The sequence below is a fragment of the Cervus elaphus genome, chromosome 7 (genome assembly GCF_910594005.1).
Source record: "Cervus elaphus chromosome 7, mCerEla1.1, whole genome shotgun sequence".
NCBI lineage: Eukaryota > Metazoa > Chordata > Mammalia > Artiodactyla > Cervidae > Cervus > Cervus elaphus.
The window spans coordinates 7563790-7584890 of record NC_057821.1 but is presented as its reverse complement, the minus strand read 5'-3'; the positions used below and the strand labels follow the sequence as shown (position 1 = coordinate 7584890).

At 36.3% G+C, this 21101-nt stretch overlaps 1 protein-coding gene across 4 annotated transcripts in view; it reads left to right on the top strand.

Moving 5' to 3' along the window:
* TINAG (tubulointerstitial nephritis antigen) overlaps positions 1-21101 on the top strand; it is a 95636-nt gene that overhangs the window by 18767 nt on the left and 55768 nt on the right. For all 4 annotated transcript variants that reach the window (XM_043907059.1, XM_043907061.1, XM_043907060.1 and 1 more), the window contains exons 4-6: positions 2172-2286; positions 15075-15198; positions 19136-19286. In XM_043907059.1, the coding sequence (XP_043762994.1) occupies positions 2172-2286; positions 15075-15198; positions 19136-19286 (390 nt within the window). The remainder of the gene's footprint in view (positions 1-2171; positions 2287-15074; positions 15199-19135; positions 19287-21101) is intronic.

The window sequence follows — 21101 nt, the reverse complement described above, 5'->3', positions numbered from 1 at the left end:
TGAGCACTGAAAAGTCACTGTCTGTAAAAAATTGTTATAACTGCTTCAGGCAGAGTTATGTTTCAATTCTCTACTCTGATCAGGATTTGACCTACTGCTAATAAATAACACAAACTGAAGTCATTTCTCTCTTTGTCATTTTTTAGGGTATGAAATTTTTGAAGGTTGAGAATTTTATTTATTTCTATGTTCCCAGTGTTTATTGGAGAATATGATCGATAAATTAAGAAGGTTCAGTAAATGCTAACTTGGAACCTGATGACAGACATAGAGAACAGATTTGTGGTTGCCAAGCAGGAGCAGGGTAGAGGAGAGATGGATTGGGAGTTAGGAGTTAGTAGATGCAAACTGTTACATATGGAATGGATAACGACAAAGTTCTACTGTGTAGCACAGGGAAATATATTCAATATATTGAAATAAACCATAATAGAATTTTTCTTTTTTTATAAAATATATATGTGTAAAAATATTTTAAATATTTCTTTAATATTTAAATTTCTTTTTTAAAAAAGGTATATAATATACAGGGTTCCCTGGGGGTTCAATGGTAAAGAATCTGCCTGCCAGTGCAGGAAATGAGGGTTTGATTCCTGGGTTGGGAAGATAACCTGGAGAAAGAAATGGCCACCCACTCTAGTACTGTTGTCTGGGAAACCCCATGGGCAGAGGAGCCTGGTGGGTTACAGTCCATGGGGTCACAAAAGAGTCAGACATGACTTACTGACTAAACAACAACAAAACACACACACACACACACACATGTGCACCTATATGCACCTATACATGTACTTAAATGTATAGAAATAGTACCTACTCTCACTCTGTTTGATAAACTCTAATATTTCCTATTGTTTTCCCCATATTCTATCTTTTAAAATATTGATTCCTCTTTACTAAATTGAATGATTAATTAAAAGACCCACAAATATCTCAATATTTGAAGACTACTAGTGTGGAGCACAAAAAGCATGCTTTACTGACATCATGATTTTGCCTAAGGCTGGTCCTGGTAGTCTCTTAAATAAAGGCTGCAGTATCTAATATATTCAGAAATTTCCTTATTGAAATTCCTTGGATGATGGACATTATATTTAAAAACTGTGGCTCAAAGTTGCTTAAGGTTTTATGAACTAACAGATCTTATGAAAGAAAAGCATTAACTTGTCAGGCATGTTATTGAAAATTAAGTTGTATCTTGAATCATTCCTTAGACCCTTTCACATTATAAGCAGTTTTGGGGATAAACACAGCAGGATAAAGTTTAGTTTTGACTTAAGTACTGAAAATATATTGTCCTCAGTTTGTAGCTAATTCAAACAACATTGATTAAATTATTTTCATCTTTTTTCTGATTAAATTAATCAAACTTGATTAAATTACTTTTCATCTTTTTTCATTTGTCATCTCCTATCATCTCTTAAGGAATTTTCTTTAAATATCACCATAAGATTTTGAAAACAAACCTTCCTTTTCTATGTAAGGCATGAAATATGTTTCTAGAAAAGTATGTGCTTTTTTGTTATCTAATTTTACATCAATTGAATTCATATTGTTGTTAATAATGACTAAGATTATTGGGCACTTAACACAAATTAACTCATTTATATGTAATAGACTATTTTAATATTTAAATAAAATATTTCAATAAAATTAATTAGCATTGCTGTAATCTTTTTAAGTGTAACTATTTTGTCTTCAATTTTTCATGGATACTTCTTTTTACACAGCCAACTTCTTTTCAAATCTAAATTATAGATAAAACATTACCTTATTTAACCTTTAAATACATTCCTGAATGTTCAAGCTTCTTTCTAAAATTCATTTAATGATTTTTAAAAGAAACTACATATATTGGCCTTTTACTAAAATCACTTCACTGTAAGTAGAGATTCCATATTCTTAAATTTAGTCTGTGTTGATACAGCCTTAGTTTCCTCATATGAGTTATTTAAATCATTGACATAGACCTAATTTAAGAAGAGTGATACGTTTCCATATTAGAGTGATCAATAATGCATCATTAATATAACAAATATCTAAGTCTCAGTAATGGTTCCAATTTTGTCAGACTTGCTTCTGTATAATTTCAGAAAAACACATGAACCTATATTGATGAAAGTGACATCATATAACCTGTACCTACTTTTTCTCTTTCATTTGTAAGGCAGATGGACAGCCCAGAACTATAGCCAGTTCTGGGGAATGACATTAGAGGAGGGTTTCAAATACCGCCTTGGCACCTTACCACCCAGCCCCCTGCTTCTGAGCATGAATGAAGTGACCGTAAGTATTTGCTCAGTTTGATTCATGTATATGTGTGTTTGTATAAGTGTGTTCATAGGTGCATTTAAAGCAATTTTTAAAATTAATTTTCATTGGAGTATAGTTTCTTTACAATATTGTGTTAGTTTCTACTATACAGCAAAGTGAATCAGCTATAATTATACATATGCTCAGGCATTCAGAGATGTCTGACTTTTTGTGACCCTTTGGACTGTAGCCCACCAGGCTCTACTGTCCATGAGATTTTTCAGGCAAGAATATTGGACGGGTTGCCATTTCTTCTTCCAGGGAAACTTCCTGACCCAGAGATCAAATCCACATCTCCTGTGTCCCCTGTATTGCAGGGGAATTCTTTACCACTGAGACATAGGGGAAGCCCACAGTTACATATCCTCTTCTTTGGATTTCCTTCCCGTTTAGGTCACACAGAGCATTCACTCTGCTATAAGTAGGTTCTCATTAGTTACCTATCTACACATAGAATCAATAGTGTACATGTCAGTATCCATCTCCCAATTCCTCCCACTCCACCCCCTTTCCCCCTTGGTCTCCATACGTTTGTTCTCTCTGTCTCTGTCTCTATATCTGCTTTGCAAATAAGATCATTTAAAATAATCGAAAGAGTGAGTTTTGAGCATTCTGAGATAATTTTGTCATATTAAAAAAAAAAAAACCTTTCCACAAAATGGTTGTTACTCCCCTCAAAATATTCATGTGGACTTTGAAAGTTCACTAATATCAATTAGATATAGTCTCTTCAAGAATGATTATGTGTCCATTTACACTGATAATCATTTCAGGGAAATTCATGTTTCTGATAACTGGCTTTCCAGTGACTCAGTGCTTTAAGCAAGTCATTAATTGTCCTTATTTATCTTTTTTTAAGTAAATTTAGTTATTTTGTGAATTCATCAAAACCGAGTTTTGATGGCTCCTTTGGATTCTCCATTATGAAATTAAAAAAAAAATGCCAGTAACTGCAGATGAGTGTGCTTTGATGATTAATAAAGTTTATCTTCAAAAATCCTCACATTTTTCATTTAAAGAACACCTTCAAACTTTGCCTGACAAGCTGGCAAATTCCTTCATGAAGTTGCCACTTTTCCTAACGCCTTCCTGCTCTGTACTACTGAATTAGTTTTCCCTTTCGTTCCTGAGAGGTGTTATCTTCTGATCATAGGCGTCTTGTATAAAGAGACTTCTCCTTCTCTAGTTATCACAAATCTCTAACTTAGAACTACAGCTTTACCACCTCATGTGTGGACCTCTCAATTGAGATGTTGATTATATTCAAGGCCTGTTATAAATGCCCAGGGCATTTGTATTTTTTTAAGATTCCACATATAAGTGATATCATAGGATATTTTTCTTTCTCTGTCTGACTTACTTCAAAAACAAACTTATGGTTACCAAAAGGGAAAGTTGGAAAGGAGGGATAAATTAGGAGTTTGGAATTGGCATATACACATTGTGTGCGTGCCTGTATGGTCCGATTCTTTGCCACCCATGTCTCTTGCGTCCAGCAGTATCAGGCTGATTCTTTACCACTGAGCTCCCTGGGAAGCCCTTGTATATAAAATAGATAATCAAAAAAGAGTGCTGTATATCTTGGGGCTTTCCTGGTGGCTCAAATAGTAAGAAATCTGTCTGCAATGCAGGAGATTCAGGTTCAATACCTGGGTCAGGAAGATACCCTGAAGAAGGGAACGGTAACCCACCCCAGTATTCTTGCCTGGAGCATTCCATGGACAGAAGAGCCTGGAGGGCTACAGTCCACGAGGTCTCAAAGAGTCAGATATGACTGAGGAACTAACACAAAACACCCTGTATATCTCAGGGAACTCTACTCAATATTCTGTAATAAACTTCATGGGAAAAGGATCTGAAAAAAGATGAATATTTGCATACAGACAAACTGAATCACTTTGCTGTACACCTAAAACAAACACAACATTGAAAATCAATTATGCTCCAATATAAAATAAAAATTAAATTTAAAAAAGCCCAAAGAACAAATGCCCAGGCTGCTAAAGAACTGCCACTTCACTCTGAAATGAAGATGTCAGTTCCTGGCTGTCTGGAAGCTCTCAGCATTTGAGAGCAAGCAGTGCCGCTGTTTGTTGTTGGATGAGTTGTAAATCCACAAGTTTCTCATTAAATGTTTAATGTGCTTTGCTTTGGAAAGATGTAATCCCCTGAGTTATTATTCCAATTCACATTCAAGTAGCAGACTCTGCTAAATTCTAACTAGTATGCGAAAAGATCATAATAGCTGCCATGGATTGAGTAGTTGTGTGCCAAGCATACTTACTAGCACTTTCATACATTATCTCATCTAATTCTTGGCTTGATGTAGTGGGTACTGTAAATATCTATGTTTTAAAGACAAGAGCACTGACAAAGAGAGAGGCTAAGTCCCACTGAAGTAGAGAGACGCCACCTAGAATGACTTAAATGGCAGAGCCAGGACTATACTATTATACTTTTTTACTCTAGTAAAATTGCTTTACAATGGGTTAGTTTCTGCTATACAACAACGTGAGTCAGCTATATATATACATTTATTCTCTCCCTCCTGAGACTCCCTCCCCTCCCACCTCACTCCTCTAGGTCATCACAGCACTGGGCAGAGTTCACTGTATGTGCGAGAAGCAGTTTTCTACTGTCTATTTTATATATGTTAGTGTGTATATGTCAATGCTAGTCTCTCAGTTCATCTCAGCCACTCCCCACTCTACTGTGTTCACAATTCCCTTCTCTATGTCTTCATCTCTATTCTTGCCCTGCAGATAGGTTCGGCTGTGGCATTTTTCTAGATTCCATAATATATACATTAATATGCGATATTTTCCTCTTCCTGATTTACTTCACTCTGTATGACAGACTCTAGTTTCATCCACATCACTACGAATGACCCAATTTTGTTCCTTTTTATATCTGAGTAATACTCCATTGTGTATATATATATATATGTACCATGTCTTCTTTATCCATTTATCTGTTGATAGACATCTAAGTTGCTCTGTATCATGAGCAGAGCCAGGACTTTAAAAGATCTGTATCCCAAATGGTACTGAGTGTTCCTGTAGAATCAGTTAACTTTGACCCAATCAGGTTCAAAATAGCAAAATGGCTTTTAATCTTGGAACCATATATCTTTCTGAAATGATCAGCTTAGATATATTTCTAATCAACAAATATGATTCATTGACTACACTTACTTCTGCTTCATTGATGGCACTAAAGCCTTTGACTGTGTGGATCACAACAAACTGTGAAAAATTCTTAAAGAGATGGGAATACCAGACCACCTTACCTGCCTCCTGAGAAACCTGTATGCAGGTCAAGAAGCAACAGTTAGTACCAGACGTGGAACAACAGACTGGTTCAATATTGGGAAAGGAGTACATCAAGGCTGTATATTGTCACTCTGCTTATTTAACTTATATGCTGAGTACATGATGCCAAATGCTTGGCTGGATGAAGCACAAACTGGGGTCAAGATTTCCCGGAGAAGTATCAATAACCTCAGATATGCAGATAACACCACCCTTATGGCAGAAAATGAAGAAGAACTAAAGAGCCTCTTAATGAAGGTGAAAGAGGAGAGTGAAAAAGCTGTCTTAAAACTCAACATTCAGAAAACTAAGATCATGGCATCGGGTCCCATCACTTTATGGCCAATAGATGGGGAAACAATGGAAACAGTGATAGACTGTATTTTCTTGGGATCCAAAATCACTGCAGATGGTGACTACAGACATGGAATTAAAAGACACTTGCTCCTTGGAAGAAAAGCTATGGCAAACCTAGACAGTGTACTGAAAAGCAGAGATATTATTTTACCTACAAGGGTCCCTTTAGTTAAAGCTATGGTTTTTCGAATAGTCATGTATGCATGTGAGAGTTGGACCATAAAGAAGGCTAAAAACCAAAGAGTTGATGTTTTTTTAACTGTGGCGTTGAAGAAGACTCTTGAGAGTCCCTTAGACTTCAAGGAGATCAAGCCAGTCAATCCTAAAGGAAATCAATCCTGAATATTCTTTGGAAGGACTGATGTTGAAATGCCAATACTTTGGTCACGGACGAGAAGAACCAACTCATTGGAAAAGATAGTGGTGCTGGGAAAGATTGAAGGCAAGAGGAGAAGGGAATGAAAGAGGAAGAGACGGTTGGTTGGCATCACTGATTCAATGAATATGAGTTTGAGCAATCTTGGGAGATGGTGATGGACAGGGATGCCTGGCATGCTGCAGTCCATGGGGTCGCAGAGTCAGACACAACTGAGTGACTGAACAGCTACAATAGATATATTTTTAGATTTTTTTCTACAATCAGTAAATTATAATATCTTTAGAGGTTATCATAACTTTGAGTGACTTAATTATATGATCATTGTTTTCTTTTTCATTTTTGTCCTTATCTGGATAAAAAGAGACCGAATTGTTTGGGAAAATAAAACATTCATCCCCTTTATAAGGAATACTTTTCCCTTGCTTCTAGTGAGGGCCCACTAAGCCAAATACTCATTTAGGTGTCAATATACATTTTCTCTGAATTCTTTCTAACATATCTTTTGAAGCTCTATTTTCTTGCAACTTAGAGTATTTTATATTCTAGGGGAATGAGGTACATTTCTTTCCCAGGTTGCCACAGTTTATAGCATAGGAAAAGGAAATCTAATTCTAAATCACTTATTGGCTCCCGGGGATTTGTTTGCATAAAAGTCACTAAAGTGATATTTAAATGAAAAATGATTAGTGCTTTGGGAGAATTTAAATTACCCAACACTATGAATTAATGTAATAAAGTTGCCAAGTAATTCCAGGAAGGCAATAAGGAAAATTTGGCTGATCTGTAAGAGTTCTGTTACTCACTTATTATACAAAGCAAGGAAATAGCTTCCCGTTTCCAAGGCACAATAGCTTGAGGGCTGAAGTCTCTTCAAAAAATTTCTGAGTGTTGAAATTGTCCTGATATCTGGTCAAATATTAGAAAATCAGAAACATAACAAGTACTTCAGTGAATAACATGGGATCAAATGAACTGAGTTAAAATCGTTGCTACAGGAAGAGGTTTAAAAATAGGCTAATTCTTAGCCTGGTGACTACATATAATACAAAATACCCCCAATACATCAAATGGACTCTGAATACGGTAGAAATGAATTATTTTGTGTGTGTTTGCTTCTGGATAACTCCCCCTCCCCCACATTTTTAAAATACAATTTTCAACATAGAATGGTGTGTTACATACTAGCTGTGCTAACTGGATAGGCAGTTACCAGCAGTTGGGGTGGTTCTTCTGAGAACCCTGCATCACCAGCCCAAGACATGGTGTTTTCCTTGAGCACATTACCTGGATGAGAACTGAGATTGATCATATTCTTTATCTTGAGTGGGAAAGGTGAACTGTGAGTCATTCCTGGTTCCTGGGAAAGCTCTTCTCTTCTCTAGCTGGCTTCTTGGCTTCATGGCTTGACTGCGGCCATTATTCCCATAATATGTCTTCTGAGCTAAGTTAGAGGCTTATCAACCTGTCTTCTACAAAGAGTTCCATGATCATATAAATATGAAAAACCTGGTTAATCTGTATGAATTAATTCAACCCAAGTGAATTTTTGTAGACTGCAATGTGTAACAATGAGGAATAGAATATATTAATCATGGGAGGTTAGGAAGAATCTAGCTTAAAGATTTTGGTGACCCTTCCTGGATGACAGTCCTAAGTGTGAGCAGACAAGAGGAAATAAAATCTTATTGTTTTCCCTGGTACAAGCAGACTGAATAAGAGGAAGTGAGAGGGGAAAGGACGAGGCCAAGAGGGTCCTGACTAGACCATGAAGTTCCTTGTTTCGTAGGAAGACTCACTTCTACCCACTTTAGAATTATGTCTAGTGTCAAGTCAAATGACATCGGCTGATCAACCTTTGCCTAACTTTTTCTTAAAGGTGCTTTCTTGAGATTGTTCAAAATAATGTCTTGATTGGACAACTCTGTTCCAAATTGTTTTCCTCTAAATTAGATGAACCAACAATTCTCTGTCAGTCCATTGGGACTTTGTGTGCTGTCTTGATAAATTCACAGTGGGACTGATGGGGAGCTGGTCTTCAGAAGACCATAGCTCCCTGCAAATTTAAATTCTACCACTTAAGACTTTTTTTCTCTTTATGGTAGAAAAACATGTTAGAAACTGTTAAAAACACAGTTAAAACAGGTTAGAAAACACAGAAATTTATTTCAATATTTCTCAACATTTGTGCCATTAGCCATCAATCTTGCATGGTTTGGAGTAAAGGTGTCCTATCTGTGGTCAAATATATTTGTGAAATGGTGTATCTTTCTTCCAAAGTGTCACACTTCATTAATATACTGAAGAGAACTCTTCCTTCATTGACATTTTTTTGTTACCCCATATTTCCTAAACTCATGACATCATAGAACCTTTTCTCCTTTGCGTATAATGATGGCTAATATTCCACAGGATTTATATTCCACAGAACACACTTAGGAGATGCTAAAATATTGAAAGAAGAGTGCTGGAGGGAGCAGAAATACATTCAGGAATAAAACAAAGGTTTCTCAGTGTCTAAGAAAGAAAAGAATTATTATGATTGTAGGCAAAATTGGCGTGCAACTTTGGGAGTTGGTGATGGACAGGGGAGCCTGGCATGCTTCTGTCCATGGGGTTGCAAAGAGTCAGACAGGACTGAACAACTGAACTGAGAACTGAGGTCCTCTGAAGCCAACAGAAGCAACACAGTTGAGGTCTGTTGATAGGTACATGTAGGCAGTGCGTTTAGTCACATGGCTGTGTTTCATATGCCCTGATGGACATGACCTCTGCATTCTGTGTGCTTGGGTCTTATTTAGCCTGGCTTAAATGGTTTTAGCAGAGGTACCCAGCTCACAGGCCTGTGAGAAGTCCATGAAATGATGAATAAGAAGTACTTACCACACAGTTATAATAGATTGAGCATAATCTACTATGCTCATATAATAGTTGAGCATAACAGAAATGTTATTATATAATATATAAATTTGTTCTTTCTTCCTTGCATTAACCTTGGGAGAATAACAGATTTCTGAAACTGGTTAATTCTGTAAGAGCTAAATAATGAAAGGCTTCATTATTTAGAGTATTTTATTTCATAAATAGAGTGTTGTTCTGGATTTATTGGCCCTGACGGACTTTATGTATTTCTGGTGAACCTGAAAATTCTACCCTGCTCCTAAATCAAATCAAATCAAATCATGTCAAGTCTAATCTAATCAAATGAACAGTTCTGTACCTGATTGTTTTTCAGGCATCAAGTTCAAGTGCACTGAATTTAAGAGATAACTTTAAGAAGCTTCCCTGAGTTATATCCTATTATAAATATTGCAAATATTTTGAATAAAAGATACTGTTTTCAAACAGAGATAGGGAAAGTCAGAGTTCATTTCTCTACTTGGCTTAGTTAAAAAAATATAATTTTAATAGCTTTGTTGTTCATTCCCTGGAAGAACAATGAAGTTAACTAAGTTATCACAAATAAGACTCACCTCTTTGTTGGAGCTATTTGGAAACTATTAAAACATTAATAAAGCTGGTATAACATTTAAAACCTGTAGCTAAGGAGTTCATATGCCACAACTCAGACCCGATGCAGCCAAATCAATAAGCAATAATAAACATTTATAGCCTGTAACTTTACTACATTATATGGTATCACATTGATGTATATAAACATGTTCTAAATTTGGGGGAATAACCTCATTGTTTACTAGCACATCTTTTCTCAGACACTCAGTATGCATGATATTAGTGTGTCTAAGTTGGCATCACCAACAAATAAAAAATAACATCTTTTTCTTTTGTTTGTTGGAAGTTAAAGTAAAATAACATTTTATATATTATATAACTTTTAAAACCACTGATCATTGAAGTGAGAAAGAAATATTTACTCCATCACCTGGATCATCATTATCTAGATAAAACATAGTATTTGATTGACTAAATCCATTTCTCTAGGAGGAAGTTGTTTATTATTTTCTGAAATGTATTTTAGTGTTGGTAAATACTGAGCAATGAGAGGTACCTTTGGGAAATATCAGAGTGACTGTTACCAAGGTCTTTTTACCTCTCATGTTGCTGTTTAGACACTCAGTTATGTCGAGTTCTTTGTGACCCCGTGAGCTGCAAGCACGCCAAGCTTCACTGTCCTTCACACTCTCCCAGAGCTCGCTCAGATTCATGTCCACTGAGTCGGTGATGCCATCCAAACATCTCATCCTTTGTCGCCCCCTTCTCCTCCTGCCTTCAATCTTTCCCAGCACCAGGGTCTTTTCCAATGAGTCGGCTCTTCACATCAGGTGGCCAAAGTATTGAAGCTTCAGCTTCAGCATCAGTCCTTCCAATGAATATTCAGGATTGATTTTCTTTAGGATTGACTGGTTTGATCTCCTTATTGTCCAAGGAACTCTCAAGAGTCTTTTCTAGCACCACAGTTCAAAAACATCAATTCTTTGGCGCTCAATGTTCTTTATGGTCCAACTTTCCCATCCTTAACATGACTAGTGGAAAAACTATAGCTTTGACTACACAGCCCTTTGTCAGCAAAGTGATGTCTCTGCTTTTTAATAGGCTGTCTAGGTTTGTCATAGCATACAGTAGGTGTCAATGATATGGCAGAAGAACATGACAGGCAGATGTCATGGTGGACTTTAAGTGCACACTTCCTTTAGTTCATCCCAGCATCTCCTCCACTCTGCGGGTGAAGAACCAGGGACAGAACTGGATGTCTCTGAAACAAGAGTTTTGAAATTCGAAGAGCATCAAGCATTTCCTTATGTTTCTTCCAGGCTCTCTCTTTTCTTTCTCTCTCTCCTCAAAATAGAATTGCAAACCCTTCAGCAAACTTGAGGAAATACACACTGTCCTCACTCCTTATTCAGCTGAACTTGTGGCAGAATGAATGTGTTATCCGTCTGTTCCTGAGTTTTCACTTTATTTTCTTTACTAGTTGAAGCCTGATGCATAGCACTGTGATGTAATTGAATCAACATCATGGGGCCAAATTGATCACCACGGGACACATCTTCGAGAGAGAAATGTGAAAATTTACTTTTTCCCTTTTCTGGGAACAAAAATTGGGGGCTGTTGAAAAGTAGATTCCTGAGGTGATTTGGTGTGCTGATATAATTGATACCTGCGCTCTGGCTGTGGCCGAAATATGGCCTCTGGTCACCGGTGTTGAGTAGAAATGCAGAGAGAGAGAGTTTTGTGTGAGACAGAAAAGAATAACTTTATTGCTTTGCCGGGCAAGAGGGCCACAGCGGGCTACTGCCCTCAAGACTGTGTTTCTGACCTGGAGAGGGTAGTGAGTTTTATAGTAACAGGTCAAAGAGGGCATCGTGAGCTTGTGGACGTTCTTCTGACTGGTTGGTGGTGAGGCAAGTGGGAGTCCACACCATTAACCTTCTGCTTCAAAGTCATCTGAGATCTAAGTCCTTGCGGGTGGCATATAGTTAACTTCGCCTCCTTGGTAGGAGTTTCAGTATCTGCAAAACAGTTCAAGGGACATGACTTGAATATTTATCTAGAGTCCTTGAGGAATAACTAAAGGAGGCCTTGGACTTTGTTTAATGGCTAAAGTATTATTATTTTGTCTTGCTTCACTGTTTTCCTTTCTTTCTGCATTTTCTCATTTCTTTAATTAAATTCATTCTTTAACTAAAGTTTTCTAAAGATATGGAGAAGGAAATGGTAACCCATTCCAGTGCTCTTGCCTGGAGAATCCCATGGACAGAGGAGCCTGGTGGGCTACAGTCTATGGGGTCTCAGAGTCGGACATGACTGAATGACTTCACTTCACTTCTAAAGACAAAAGGCAGGTGGAGGACATGGGTGGGGGTCTGTTTCCAGATGATCTTGTAGCGTCCTTCTGGGTTACATAGACTCCCCAAATTAGAAACTACTTAGTCTATATGATGATTCTGCCCAAAGTGAGTTCCATGAAACACTAGTCCTCTGATCTGCTTCACAGCAAAAATGATGTTAAATCAAATGAAATAGAGTAGAATACGTTGCATTAGGTCACGCACATTGAGAATCACAAATATTATTTTTGTTTCTTACAGCCTCTCAGCACTTAGGTAGTTTTTAAAAAATATTGCAGTGAGGACAAAAAAAAGACTATTTAATTTTTAAAGCCACTGTTTCTTAGAACTGTTTGATTAATCAGCTGCTCCTCTTGTAATTATCTATTACAATTTCTCAGAACTAGTGTTCTGAGGAAGTCATCTTAAGAGAGAGCAGTTCATCAATTTCCACAGGCACATTTTCTTTATTATCACACCTCTGAAGCTGGGATGCTTCTTACATTTGACAATGTCCTGGATTCAAGCAAAAAAAAAAAAAAAAGATAAAAGGATAAATAAAAAGGGGTAAAATTCCATGGGACAGAACTTAGTAATGTGGCCACACCTGGGAGCCAAGGGAGATCAGGAAATATAGTCATTTTTCTGAGCCTGCAGGCACTGAACTAAAATTGCTATCACTAAAACTTATAAATAGAAGGAGCCCTGAAGGACTAGCAGTACTTGCCATAGTGTGGTCACTGATTAATGATATTTACAAGAAACTAGTTCCATATAAAAAACCCAAACTGGCCAAGTAACAAAGCAAAACTCTTTCAGATTTCAGGTATGAAGGCAAATATTATTGAAGATGAAAAATTCATTTTGCCGTTAGCAACTGGAAGTCAGCCCTTTCTTCTCCAATATTAAGTAGCTTAGAAGAAATTTCTTGGTATGCACTGCTACTGAACTTGGTCAGAAGAGAATAATATTTTCTGTAGACTTCTTCTGATTCTTGGGTCACTCCTTATCCACATTTAAGTGGGAGTAAGTGCAACTAGGGGATGAAGGGGGGCTTCGCCGAGTGGATACTGTGCAGGCATGGGCTCTTAGTAACACTGTCCAGAATATCCAGAATTTGATTAGTTACTTCTCAATCTGCTCTGTGACTGGGTTTCCATTACTTTTAGAGATTTTGATTCTATTAAATGCAACAATTATTGTAAATTATTCCCCAGCATTCACCAATGCTTTTAATTCTTACATTCTTCACAGGATATTTAATCTCTAATGAAAACTGAAATATTAAGGCAGGGAGACTGTTCAAGTTTGACTAATCTTAATCTGGAAATAGAATGTGGCTGACATTTTTCAACATTACAATGAAAGTAAAATGTCCATATGTAAGAGTGTAAAGATTTTTAAAACTAAATTTTTGCTTCTTTTAGGTCACTGTCATTATGGAATTTCTGTCTCTGTCAGTTGATCCTCTTGACTTTTTTCCTTTATTAAGTTATCCTTTGACCAAGAAAAAAAAAATCATTTAATGAAGTCAGACTTCATTACCAACTCCTAAAAACAGTTATTCTGTGGTGTTTACTTTTCTTTATTAGCTCTTGAAAACATTCTTACTTTATAGAGGAATGCAATAATCATGGAGTAATGAGATGTAAAATTTGCCCTGTGTTTATTACATCAAATTGTCTGGTATCATAAAGTAAATAAAGTTTCAAGGTAATATGTGCTTCTTGGATCTCAAGTCCTTTGGGCTTATTTTAAAGAAAAGCAATATTAAATAATTGGTAAAAAGTCTTGCAAGATCTGACAGGTGAGCTTCATGAATTGATCTTATTGATAAAAACTGTAAATATGTTTTCAATAAATATGGTATTTTGCCTGTTGTTTCTCTATCACCTTTTCTTATAGAGAAGGATTATACATTCGTATACTTTTATTTTTAAACAGTAAATCATAAAAAAAATACATGCTATTATTATAACATTATGCCTGTGGGGAGGAAATGATTTTCTTAAAGTTGTGCAATCTATCAGATAGATGTGTGTTTCCTCATTATTATCATACCTCCCATATCATACTGCATACCTCCCATATACAAAGTTCTCTGGTCAACTTTGGCAAGTGGATGTCAAATTCTGAATAGCTCAACCCTGAAAAAATGTGTTATACCTTTATTGCTTCCACAGAGCAGAAGGGAAATAGCCCAGCTCCACTATTAAAATGGAATTCTAAAGTGATAAATTGCAATAACAATGTTAATCTAGCTATTTTTCTGGAACATGGGCTAGCTTAATATTATAAATTCCTAAAAGCACACTGATTAGCCAATAAATGAAGGTATGAGTAATGTATAAGGTATGTGTATTTCTGTCCCAGGTAGAAAGACTTTGAGACCGTGTCTATGTCTCTGAAACTCTCTACTCAGAGGAGCAAATTTATTCTGCTTCAACTCCAGGGTTCTGCGGTGTGGCCAATCTGATGACATAAGAATCTAAAACCACCCAGATTTCTAGGATTTCTGTGATACTGCTCTTCCCGTTTTCATGCAGACGCTCTATCACAATCTACTTGAGAATTTGACACTTTTCTTCCATCACCTAAATAGCAGCATTTTTAGTAAGGAAACTCAGGATATTCAAGATAACAAAAACAATGGCCAGAATTATTGAGCTATATAGTAACTGAGAAAACACATTCTATGTACTGTTCTTTCAATTTTGTACTATGTTATGATTCCCCACATTGAATTGCTATTTTTAAACATAGAGTGAAATAGCTATGTTACATAAGTAATACATTTAAGAAATGTCATTCAGAACAGTTGAATGTACAAAATAATAAAACATTATAACAGGGCATGGGGATTTCTTATAGTGGTTATTGGGATAAATTGGAAAAGCTCTGACACATTTGCTTATTTTTCTTCTTTAGCCTTCTTTACCTGAAACTACTGATCTTCCAGAATTCTTTATTGCATCTTACAAATGGCCTGGATGGACCCATAGCCCTTTGGATCAAAAAAATTGTGCTGCATCCTGGGCTTTTTCCACTGCAAGTAATAAAATCATTTTAATTACTTCCTTAAATTCTCCCTTTTACTCTAGGCCCTGGGATAGTAATTAAAAGGGTTTTTAATTTAGAACATTTAAATATTATCACTTGGTCAATAGAATAAAATCTTACTCTTACCAGAGAAAGCAACCTGAAGATTAAATAAAAATCCATTTTTACTCTGAAATTGGTCTTTATCCTCACAGACTAATTTTAAATAGAGAGTAGATCAAAAGAGCAACAGAGAAAAGTTGCCAAAATTTGTTTGCTCTTTGAGAGTTAAGGCCAGATCATAAGAAGAGTGTAAGATTCCTCTTTACCCATATTACTATCTGTAATCCTAATATGTATGTTATACAGACAAATAATTCTTATATTATTTTCTCTTGATTAGATTTGCAGAAATATATTTAATTATGAAATTAATATATTTGATGTAGAGACTTCAGAACTAAGTGATAATAGATTAAATGGACTTTATCTCATTTTAGATAAAATCAGTTTTGTAGATTCTGACTCTACAGTGATACAACTGATCTTCTAACAAGAGTAGTTTCCAAACTACTTCAGAAGTGTAAGGAGGGACTTCCCTGGAGGCCCAGTGGTTAAGACTTTGCCTTCCAGTGAAGAGGGTGTGGGTCTGAACCTTAGTGGGAGAGCTAAGATCCAACATGTCTTTTGGCCAAAATACCAAAACATAAAACAGAAGCAATATTGTAAAAAAATTCAGTAAAGACTTAAAAAAAAGTTCATTAAAAGCAGTGTGAGGGATAACATACCACTGTTACAGCAACTTCATACAGTTTCACAAGGCCAGTACATCAGTACTCAGATTAATCCCAAGATTTGGTCTCCAAAGTATCCTCAAAATGTGTTGATTGTATTACAACAATTCAACCTCACACAACATTGTCTACTCGCAAAGATCAGTTTCATAAAACTGTGCTCTACGCTTAGAAATAATTCCAAGAGTCCTCAAAAAGAGACTAAGTACTGAATGCATCATGAAATAACTTCATGGGCTCTGAAGGGTGGCACTTCTTGGGACAGAGGAGTGCTGAGACTTTCTCTAAATGCCTCTCTATATCACTCCATAGAATAAGCTAGTTTGTTCTAGAAAAGATGCATTTGGTTGAGCTCACCCTGGAGCATCTCCATCTGTCACTTCTATGGCAATGCTTATTCCCCCAGGGCAACATTCTCTGGCATGGGAATCTCTTTGAGCCTGGTTTCCACTGGATGGGGACAGATTTAATTAGATACATCATTTGCCATTTTATGTTTATGTGGTTAATGTATTACACCTCCTAAGGGATATATAATAATTTTACTTTAAGTTTAAGCTAGACCAGCATTTCTGAAGATGTCTTAGGAAATATATTTGTTGTGAAATACTGAAAGTAACCTGCTAGGCTGATCTGGGCTGTGTATTTTTGGGGTCCATTGATCACAGTCCCATAGACGGCCTCAGCACAGGGCTAAGTCCATCTGTCCCTCTCCCTAACGGATGACAGTTTTGTACCCTGCATATTCAATGTAGCAATAGTTACAATGAGAAAATTTGTCTTTCAAAGAAGCTAAAAATTATAAAATGGGATAAAGAAGACAATTAAAAATATACACACATATAAAAATATAGTTATATAGGCAAATAAAATTTAAGCAAGATGTCAGAAGCTAAGAGGTGGAGGAGTTCCGAATGGTAGGGGTGATGCCGGCTGCAGAGCAAATTTGGAGACAGAATAAAATAAGCAGGAAAAATAACAGTGTGAGTCTCAGAGGTAAAGCCCGGTGAAAGTTTTCAGATAAAGAGCGGAAAACAATTTGTTGAACTGAGTCATTCTTAAATCTTCTGACCTTTTCTAAGTATTTCAAGAGAATTTGGATTAAACCTTCACTGAGATTCAGGAATGTCTGTAATAAGAGCAACATGTTGAATATCATTAGATTTAAAGCTCTTATCCTTTGGTTGGAGTCTGCAGATTCATGGGGCTGGAAGGGAAAGTAGAGGTCCCCATTTTCAAGCCGTTGCTTTTATAAAAGAGGCACAAACAAAGGAAGTGACCTGCCTGAAGTGAAAGGCAAGAAGTCCCAGAAGTGGCCCCAGAGGCAGGTTTCTGTCTTCTTCAATATTATTTGTGAAAGCCTTTTATGAACCAGAGAATAGTTACAGGAATACTTGATTCTGAGTCCTTGTACTGAAAGTCAAAGCATCAAGGAATTTCTATTTTCTTTTATGAAACAGGGAGTTATTTTCTTGAGACTGAGAGAGATGGAGGTATAATGATTTTTGCTCCTATGAAATGTATCCTAGCACAAAATACATGGGAATTGAGATGCAAGTAGGAGGTTATAGATCCAACACACACTGAGCATCTAAAATATGCCAGCAATTGCACTACAGAATTGTACATGTGCTATAATTACATAAAAACTATGTGTATATAGAAATACATATGTAAAGGAATTATTTTTAAATAATTTATTTCAGTGCTAATTTAATAATTCTAAACTAGCACTGTGAGGGGTTCCAGTACACAGAAAATTTTGATGACTAAAAACTACAACTTCTGAGAAAAGTGGATAGGTTGAAGAAAGGTTATGAATGTGCTTCCTTTAATCAAAAGTGAGTAAGACATTAAGAAGACTATATCAGGCCTCCAACAACAACAAAAATCTGTACCAAAATGTCACTGACTCCAATTTCTTGTGATCTCCACACACATATTATCATGGTAGCATGATCAAAATGCTCACATATATAGTTTTCTGCTGCTGGTTGATTAGTTTCCCCAGTCTATTATTCTATGAGGTCAGGATGATGACTCTTGATTTTGTTCATTGTTGCAATTTCTACTGTTTAGACTTGTGCCTGACACCTAGCAGGTGGTGACCAAATGTATGCTGGGGAAAGGAACAAACATCAACAACAACCGTGCTAGGGAATTATTTAAACAAATAGAATGTTCAGTCACAAAGGGTAGACACATACATAAAACAAGGTGAATTCTACATCTACTGAGATTAGGAACATGATCTTCGAGAAAATTATAAGCACAAAAGTGTGCTATGTAGCTTTTTGATAATTTTTTAAATTGGAGTTTAATTGCTATACCACAAAATGAATCAGCTACATGTATACATGAATCGCCTCCCTCTTGAGCCATCCCCCCATCCCAGCCCTCTAGGTCATCACAGAGCAAGGAGCTGAGCTCTCTGTGTTATATGGCATCTTTCCACAGTCATCTATTTTACTCATGGTAGTGTATGTATGTTGATCCTACTCTCTCAATTTGCCCCACTCTTTGATTCCCCCTGACTGTATCTACAAATCTGTTTTCTATGTCTGCGTCTCTACTCCTGCCCTGCAAATAGGTCCATCTGTACTATCTTTCTAGATTCCATACATAAGTATTAATTAGTGATAGTTTGTAATGTAGATTCATGTTAGTCTCAATTATTAAAACCAAAATTTTATTTATTCCACTATATCAGATTAACATGGATAAATTTTCAATGAATATTTCTGTGATTAAATTTTCTGATTGCCTCAGGTTAGTTATATTCAATACACACACACACACACACACACACATTTTAAGTGCAGGTGATATAAGTGTAAGCAAGATATGACTCTTGCTTGTAAGGTGTTTCACTTGACAGGTTTCTTAATGAAGAATTCAGAAGTATATAGAACATGAAAAGAACAAGGAACTAGAAAAGACTTTGAAGATGGTACCATAATGAAGCAATGCCAAAACTGGACATAAACTATGACTGAAATTATGACATGGTGGAATGTGTTGGAATATGCATCACATTTGGCCTTTAAGTTCCATTAAATTTCAGAGACTAGTTTAATAATTCAGACAAAAAGGGGATGCAAATTTTGGCAATATTATATGCCATTTGAATATTAATTAATATTCTCTTTGAAACAGGTGTGGCAGCTGACCGCATAGCAATTCAGTCCCAAGGTCGATACACCGCCAACTTATCCCCTCAGAATTTGATCTCTTGCTGTGCCAAGAAGCGCCATGGATGCAATAGCGGAAGTGTTGATAGGGCTTGGTGGTACCTGAGAAAACGTGGGTAAATAGCTCCCCAACATGCATCTCTAGGATTTTTAAGAGTGCTGCTTGGGTTAGAATAAGGGGGAAAAAACATTTTGCATTTTCCCAAAACTCTACAAATATATATGCGACATCTATATAAACACAGGAATTTCATTTAAGTATAATCCCTGTTTGGTATCTACTGAAGTTATAAGCTATCAAAAGCAATTGTTTGAAAAAATGTATACTTTTCTAGCTAAATTAATAGAGACAAGTAAGCATTGTCTTCTTGTGGCTCTGAGCCAAATTGTTGTAGAGTCCCCCAAGGGGGTAGAGTTGATACTTATCTTGAGACTGTTAGTTCTCCGGGCAGATTAATAGATAATGCCAGGGGAAAATTAGCCTAAGACTCAGAGGAATGATATAAAGACATGCTGTATAGTTGCCTCCACTCATCAGCATCATTGTCACCATTAATCCCATCTGCTGAGACGATGCAGGTTGCATTTCTCTACTCCCATGTAGTCTGATACTCATGCGGAACACTGGGTTTACTATAAGTACTTATCTACTTAAAAGTTGAGTTATCTGGCAAAGGAAATAGCAGCTGATAACTAATAGTTGAGGTATGTGCTGCCCACGTGTTCTTTCCTCATCCACTGGGTGCTCTGGGTGTGCTTCAAGAGACTGAATGTTAGGTATTTATAAAGTTCTTCAAAATTTTTATCTAATGCTTTGCTAATAAGATGGTGATTAGAATGGGCAACTTGGGCTAATACCTTCCTGATTTAATAGTGCTTGGTCAGCTTCTGTTTTTATTATTTTACTATAATAAAAGTTAAAGCCCTTTAGGAGCTTAAAAACATAACTTAACATTGAAAGCCAGTTAAATCTCCTTGTATTAGTCTGCTCAGGTTAACATACCAAAATGCCATAGACTCTGGCCTAAACCACAGAGTTTTTATTTCTGGAGGCTAAGTTCATGACGAAGGTGCTCAAAGTCAAATCACTTTCTGGTGAGACCCCTCCTCTTGGCTTGCCTTCTTACTGAGTCCCCACATGCAGAGAGACGTCTCTGTTCCTCTTATCAGGGTACTAATCTCAGCATGAGGGTCCCACCCTCATGACTTCATTTAAAGCTAATTATCTGTCTATACTGATATAACTATCTATCTGTATATAGAAATATAAATCTGTGGTTGAAAAGTAAAGCACACAAATGTTTGAAAAGTAGAGAAAAGTAAATGAATACAGAATAACTAAACTGACATGGGGCAGTTTTGTAGGGAGATTTGAAAGTTAACATAAGGAAAAATTTTCTGGAGAGAAAGTGCTAATTCACATATATAGACTCTATGCTTTCTTCTTTCTGAAAATTTTGTACATAACCTTACCTTGTTCATGCATGATCTGATAATCATGGTTTGCTTCCAATCTAGTAATATTGTTCAAGAATGTGAATATTTTCACTACTGGTTTAAATAAAGTTATGTTACCACACACAAATAAAAGCTAATTATCTTTCAAATGTCCCATCTCTAAATTGCATTGGTGATTAGAGCTTAAACTCATAAATTTGGGATGACACACCTCAATCCATAGTACTCATTATCCCCAAGTAATCCACTGGTACATTTTTTGGAAGTGGCTTAGCTTTCTTCATGCTCCTTACTCAGATTCTCTTACTTTTTTCACACTATTGAATTTCCTTGAGGCAATCCTAGTGCCATAATTCTATGGCCAGCTGAACATCAACTATCCATAAAATAAATTCACTGTTTTATTTTCCTTATCGTCTACTTCCATATTCAATGAATTGTGTTAGATTTGGATCCAAATAATTTGTATTTTT